The following is a 7721-nucleotide window of genomic DNA, read 5'->3' as shown; positions in this document are numbered from 1 at the left end:
TTGCCGCAAGATGTTTATCCATCACATCTGAACTCCAAGTTGAATACAGGAGATAATGACTCAGAACAAAAGAAACATGGAAAATGGAGGTAGAATTGCCACACTTTCTCCTGATTTTAATTACTCACTGGGCATCCACAGCCTTCTTTAGACTCAAGCGAACAGTTATTGTTTTCATCAAAAGCAGCCTCTAAATCCTTCTTACAAGAATAGGGAAGACCCAAAGTGAATGTGAAGACATAATTTAGAAAGCAATCATCATAGGTCAGGCACTCAGACCGAGACAACAATAGTAGAGATGGAGATCATTGCCTGCCTTCCTTTCTTCCTTCCTTCCTTCCTTCCTTCCTTCCTTCCTTCCTTCCTTCCTTCCTTCCTTTTTGCAGTAATGGGAATTAAACCCAGGACCACACACATACTAGGTTCTCAGTCACTGAGTTACATCCCAAGTCCTTTTTATTTTGTTTTGAGACAGGCTTTCGCTGTTGCCCAGGCTGGTCTTGAATTTTCAATCCTCCTTTATTGGCTCCCAAGTAGCCGAGATGACTGGTATGTGCCACCATGCCTGGGAACTTATTATCCCTCCTCTCCTCTCCTCTCCTCTCCTCTCCTCTCCTCTCCTCTCCTCATCTCTTCATTTTTCTTTTCTTCCCTCCCCTCCCCTCTCCCTCCTCCCCTTCTTCTTCTTCTTCTTCTTCTTCTTCTTCTTCTTCTTCTTCTTCTTCTTCTTCTTCTTCTTCTTCTTCTCCTTCCTCTCTCTCTCTCTCTCTCTCTCTCTCTCTCTCTCTCTCTCTCTCTGTACTGAAGGTTGAACCCAGAGGCATTCTAGCTCTGAGATATACCCCCTGCCATATCTTATTTTGAAATAAGGTCCCACTAAATTGTTGAGGAGCCTCACTAACTTGCTGAGATTGGCCTCAAACCTGTGGTCCTCCTGTCTCAGTCTTCCAAGAACTGGGATTACAGGCATGTGCCACCATCTCTGGCTGTTTATTATTTCTTTAATACTATTTGATAAAAATCAAAGGACTAGTTTCTGGGAAAATGGTGGGTTGTGCACTTGGGATAGAGATTATTTTCTAAAAAACCCACAAAGGAGCAGAAGTAGTTGGTGAAGTCAGTTCAGTTGAAAGTGTGTGTAGGAATTTTGCTCTCCTAGGTATCCATTCCAAATCTGGCTGAATACTAGGTATAGAACATGGAAGGTTCCAGAAGAGCTATGTGTACATGGTATTGTTATAGTTGGAGTCATTTGAATTTATAAGAATAAATAATTCAAAATGAATGAAAGTGTTCAAACCAAAGTGAGCCACTATGTCAGCCACTAGATACTTTAATGAATATATAACTAGCTTCAATTTTGCATTACTTTCTATTTTCTCATATTGGATTTTTTGCATACTATGCAAATATTGTACCATGGAGCTACATTTCCAGACACTTATTTATTTATTATTTATTTTTGCTTTGAGTTAGGATCTTACTAAATTTTCCTGTTGCTCACTAACTTCAAACTTGAGATCCTCCTGCCTCAGCTTCTAAGTAGCTAGAATAACAGGTATGTACCACTGGGCCTGGATTCATACTGGAATTTTAAAATATTTTTCCCAAGTTATTGAATCATGGAGTGATAGGAGCCTGATAAAAATAATGGTGACTTTTTTTTTTTTTTTTTTTTTTTTTAGAATTGGAGTGGTGACTCTAGTTCTCAGTGATATGCTGTAAGGAAGACAGCAAGAAATCTAGTCTGAGGCACATTGGAATAGTGATCTGTGGTAGGTTAAGAAAGATCACATACTCTGTCCTTATAGAGTACTGAGATGCAGGCTCCTGCTTAAAGGGTTAACAAGGCAACTCAGGCTCCTGAGAAGCAGCTTGGAATGCCAGGCTGGGAGGCAGGCATACTTCCTCTAATCAGTGAGCTATGTGTTTTGCCAAGATTCCTTGAAGGTCAGGAAGCAGCTCCAGGTTTCTTTGCATATCTCCCAGTCTAGACATCTCTCAGAAAATTTTATTGGTATGATAAACAGCTTGAGATGTTACCAGTGATCACACGTGTTCCTTGCTTCTATTTGTAAAAGAAAGATTTGCATTGTTTGAGATTAGTCCTTTGGCTTTACTTACACACATACATTGTTGCTTTAAGAAAACCTTGTAATGTCTGAAATAGCTGATAGTTAAGATTTATAAAGTCTTCTTTTGGAACAACCACTGGCTGTGGTTTTTAATGAAGTCTAAGATGGGTTGACTAAAACTCAGTTTGAGTTCAAGGTCAGGTAGCAGATGTTTTCATATGCATATGTTTGGGATTTGGAAAATTTGCTCTTCAACTTAGTGTTAAAAAATATGAGTTCAGCTGGGCATGGTGGCACACACTTGTAATCCCCAGCGCTTGGGAGGCTGAGACAGGAGGATTGCGCAGGTTCAAAGCCAGCCTCAGCTATTTAGTGAGACTTTCAGCAACTTAGTGAGACCATGTTTCAAAATAAAATATATAAAATCGGGCTGGGAGTATAGTCCGGAGGTAGAAAGCCTCTGGGTTCCACCCCCAGTACCACACACACACACACACACACACACACACACACACACATATATCCCCCCCCCACATACAGTAGTAAAGAAACTTGCTTAACCTTGCCTACCTCTGCATCCTCCCTCCACATGAATTTTAATTCTGCACCTTCTTTTTAATACCTAACATCATGAAAATGCTGCATTACCAAAGTGTGCACATTTTCATGAACTCAAACTTATTGTCAAGGATTCTACTCTGGAGCTCAAACTTTCATTAAAGTTACTAATAGTAAAAGAAGAAACAATATCCAAGGTTCTAAGGAGGAGGTTATTTATGATATGATTTGAGTGATTCTTTGATCTTTGAGGGAAAAGTAGAATATGCACAATTTAGAAAGATATTTGGGCTCTAAGAGGCCTAAGACAGTGTAGGGTACATTGTGGAATCAAGCTCTGGCATGTCTCTGTGGCCATTGCTCCAGTTCCTCTAGCCACTGGAGCCAGACAACAGCCTTTTTGGTGTCTTGGCTTCCCATATTGGGAAGGATGGTCCCAACTCAGGTTTGGCCACCTGAAAGTCTTTACATAATACATTTTGCTCTTGGTGTCCAGATGTTGGAAGCTTTACCTCTGGGTCATTGGAAAAAGGCTGATTCTGTAAAGAATTCTTGGCTTAAATGATGGAAAATAATTCTAGTAGGAGTCAGAGACAAAGAGATTTATTTGGGAAATAAAAAATACACATTCAAGAGAGAATGCAAGCCATCTCCATAGTGAAAGATTCATTTGGACAGCATGGCTCTTGTTTTATAGGAGACTTTCCTGAGCAGTGGTGGGAGGAGGTATGTAAGGATGAAGTTGGTTCAGTAATCACAAGATGATTTAGGATGTTTGGTCATCTGGGTCCTGATGGGGCTCTTCCTATTTTATCAATACGTATCTCCTGTTTATACTATTCAGGAATAGCTAACAGTATCCAAGGAGATTACTGTTTGTGACCACTATTTTCTGACCAATAGCTAACTATTCTTAGGTTAGATAATGAACAGTTCAAGGTATTTTGCAAGTAAATAAATTTCCAGTGAAGTATAGGACCACTTTTCTAGATCTTTTGTGTGATCTCTATTGTCTGATCAGTATGTGCCTCTTTGAGGATAATCAACAGATCAGAGTAATTATTAAATATTAAATCATTTTAATTATTAAATTAATATTAAATTGAATTATTATGTAACATTGGTTATTATTTTAATAATATTTATTTTTAGCATTAAGTTAATTTAAAATGATTAAATAATCAGGATAGTTATTAAAGAGTTATAAATTCCTCAGAAACTTGGAACTAACAAGCCTGGCTGAGGAGTACTGGGGAAGCTTTGCTGCAGTCTTCCATATTAAAGTTACATTTTCCTTGTTTTCTCTCCTTTTACATACATATTTTTGTTTCTTCTCTCCTAGCTCAGGTAAACTTCTCTAACTCTGGTGTTTCCAATTCTTAGAAATGATGCCCTGGCAGACACATTATATCAATATTCAATAACATATGAAAAGTACATGAATGCATGTTGTCTCTTGAGTTTCATGAGTTGAAGCCTAGTAGTATTCTTATAGTTGTTCTTCCCATCTGTATAGTATCTGTCAGGGTGTTTTATGTTATCGTTTCTCTGCCATCAGACATGAAACCCTTAAGGCAATAGGTCAGACTCAGGGAAACTAATGTTTATAAGACTCAGAGACAGATTTTTACCAATATTTTAAAATAAACAATGCAACTCAGATGCACCAATTCTTGAGCATTTGCCAAGCCCATGCAAATCTGAAGTTCTTCCTGGCATTTCTAAAGACTGTGTGGCCATCTCTGTGAGCTTTTTTTTATGGGCTATCTCTAGTCCAAAGTATATCAGTCCAAACATGAAAGGTATCTCCTCCTTGATTTATACAACACACACACACACACACACACACACACACACACACACACACACAACACACACACTGAGTTATATGCACATCCTATTCATCCATGCATTTGGTAATAGAGGAGAGTTTATTGAAGGTTCTAGGAGGAGACCAATTAACATGATAGAGACATGACTTCAAAATGAATATAATACATTCCCATTCCTAAAATGCTTCTTAAATCTACAGCCATGCCACCTTAAATGCACTCAATCTCATCTAAGATGTTTCTCAGTGATCTCAAATTAAGAAATTTTCATTGACTTCTATCTATAGACTTCTCTACTTCATTGCATATCTTTTTGCTCCTTTTTTCTCCTTTTACTGTTACTTTCTCCTCTGAAGAGAATTAAATGCCCTCTATGGTTATCTAGGACCATTTAAACTATTTTTTGGTGATAAAGCTTTTGAGAACATTCATGTCCTTAGGTTTTCTCTTTACCTTCAAATGACCTATTACCCATACTCAGCCTCCAAATAGTTTCCTGTGTTAATAGGTATAGCATTTGAGATCATAACATTTTCTTCTCATAACACTTGGTTTTGAAAATGTAGTTTTCCATTTAATACTTAAAGGAACATGTAATCATACTTTTAAAAAAATCATAGTTATAATGAGCTTTCATTAATAGTCTTTATTGGTGAGTGAGGGACATAAATACTACTCATTACTACAAACTGGGTCTCATCTGCATTATGCTCTACCATTGTTGGACATCTTGCCTGAGAAAAGATTTGTTGCCTCCCTTGAGTGACTTTGCATGCTAACCATGCCTATGAACATAAAACTTCATGTGATCTTGGGGCTGAGTTTTCCAGCAACAAGGCCTTCAGAGTTACATTAGGTTTGAGACATCTACTGACTGTACATGGTCTACTTAGGTTGAATTCCAGAAACTGGCATAATATATGAAGTGTCAATTAGAAATTTTCATAAGATCCTCAAGTTTAGGTATTATCTGACAATGAACCCTTTTAGGTTCATCTTAAAATGCACATCATATGAAGATGAAAGTGTCTGTATTGACAAACTATCAAACAGAAACCTGGCTTGTTTTAAACATTTCTGAGAGACCACTGGCATTGATCAGGAGACACCAGCATACTTCTCTTGTGCTGAAGGTAATGATGCATGAGTGCCTCATGCCTCTGACAAGAAGACAAGGCAGAAGGGGCTGTCATAAACAAAGAAGGAAACAGGATTCCTTACGCTTTTCTGAAGTTGCTGACATCTGTCCCAGCCCTGAGTAGTTTTCATTTTTAGCTTTCAACTGAAAAAGGCCTGGGTTCTATCTCATGCATCTGAGGTATCCTAGTATTTTCTTGGTGGAGGATTGGGTCACTTCTCTTTAAGGAGAACCCTTAGTTTATTTATATGTCACAAATTCTTAAAGTGGACCTTAGTTTGCTTTCATTTTGCTACGACTCTCAACTAGAGCTTTTAGATTTGGCAATGTTGGTGGTGGGGTGTTCTGTTTTACCAAACAGTTTTACAACCCTGTCTCACATTTAATCATTGTATTTGTGTTAAGCTTTTGTTGATGTATTGGGCCTTTTACTTTGCATGCTGACTTTTTGGATAAGTCATTGCTTTCCTTAGGGCTCCCTTTACCTCCTTGTTTCTAATGGTATAAATAAAGGGATTTAGAAGGGGTGTGAGGATAGTATTTAGGACAGATACAATCTTATTAATCTTGAAGGACGAGTGTGCTGTGGGTCTCAGGTACATGAACAAAACAGCTCCATAGAGCAGAGAGACAACTGTCAGGTGAGAGGCACAGGTGGAGAAAGCCTTTTGGCGGCCAGTTGCTGAAGGAATTCGTAGGATGGTGGAAAGGATGTAGATGTAAGAAATGATAGTAAAGAGGAGTGACCCTGGGATCACAAAGATGGTTGCCAGGAGGCCCAAGAGCTCCAAAACGCTGGTGTCTGCACAGGCTGCTTTTAGGATGGGACCAACATCACAGTAGAAATGATTGATAATATTGCTGCCACAGAAGGGCAATTGCATGAGCAGCACTGTCTGAACAAAGACAATGGTGAAGCCCACCACCCAGGAGCTGAGGGCTAGCTGCAGGCAGAGGTGGCTGGTCATGATGGTGGGGTAGTGAAGGGGCTTGCAGATGGCCAGGTAGCGGTCAAAAGACATGGCAGTGAGGATCAAGAACTCAGTGGTGCCCAGGAAGAAGTGGAAGAAGGCCTGCACCAGGCAGCAGGGGGCGCAGATGATTGTTTTTGCTACCACAAAGGTTTCCAGCAGTTTGGGGATGACGGTGGTGGTATACCAGATCTCTAGGAAGGCCAAGTTGCAAAGGAAGAAGTACATTGGAATTTGTAGCCTGGGTTCAATCCAGACAATGACAATAATGAGCCCATTGCCTGCAAGAGTTAAAATGTAGATGAGGAGGATCACCAAAAAGAGAGGAGCTTGGAGTCCTTGTATACCAGGAAAGCCTAGGAGGATGAACTCTGTGATTGCTGTGCCATTTCTCATGTCTCTTGATATACTAGAAGGACAACAAGGAAGAAATGCCTTAGAATCATTATCTATCTATGTGCATGGAGAGATTTTAGTTCTTATCTTTCTTTACTTATTACCTTTCTGGTTATATTTTATAGCTATCTTACTGGCTTACATCTTAGATTTCTCATATATATGGATCATAGAGTTGGGGCTTTAAAAATAGTTCCCTCCTTTTTTCCTTCCTTCTTCCATTTTTACACTGCTTGGAATGGAACTCATAACCTTGTGTGTGCTAGGCAAGTGCTCTACCACTGAGCTATATCTGCAGCCCATTCATACAAATGTTCAATGGGCACTCCTTCTTTACTGGTAATTTGATTGGTTTTTCCCAGCTAAACTAGCTTTTAATAAACTTTGAAAGTATAAAATATACTTGACAAATGAACAAGTATTTCTTTTACCATTATACAGCTATGAGAATAATAATTTTAATTAATTATTGGTCAATAATCCTCACGATAACTTAAAATGGGTAGTATGGCCAGATGTGGCAGCACATGCCTATGATCTTGGTACTTGGGAGGCTGAGACAGAATGATAGCAGGTTCAAGGCTAGCCTCAGCAACTTAGTGAGATCCTCTTTCAAAGTAAAAAACAAAAAAAGGACTTATGGTATAGCTCAGAGGCAGAATGCTCCTGGATTTAATTCCTGGTATTATGTATAATTATGTGTGTATGTAAATGAACTTATGAGTTAATAAGAAATTGATTCTTACTCCCA

The 7721-nt window shown here is 38.8% G+C and overlaps 1 protein-coding gene across 1 annotated transcript; it reads right to left on the bottom strand.

The window, feature by feature from the left end:
- Window positions 1-6031: 6031 nt before the first annotated feature.
- Window positions 6032-6970, bottom strand: OR6X1 (olfactory receptor family 6 subfamily X member 1; the record flags this gene model as incomplete). The annotated part of the gene is made up of 1 exon (XM_080697610.1): window positions 6032-6970. One exon carries the CDS (start codon window positions 6968-6970, stop codon window positions 6032-6034), a length of 939 nt encoding a protein of 312 aa, XP_080553736.1.
- Window positions 6971-7721: the final 751 nt, after the last annotated feature.

Source organism: Muscardinus avellanarius, assembly GCF_963383645.1.
Source record: "Muscardinus avellanarius genome assembly, chromosome: 1".
Classification (NCBI taxonomy): Eukaryota; Metazoa; Chordata; class Mammalia; order Rodentia; family Gliridae; genus Muscardinus; species Muscardinus avellanarius.
Note: the sequence above shows the minus strand (reverse complement) of the source record. Positions and strands in the feature narration are given on the sequence as shown.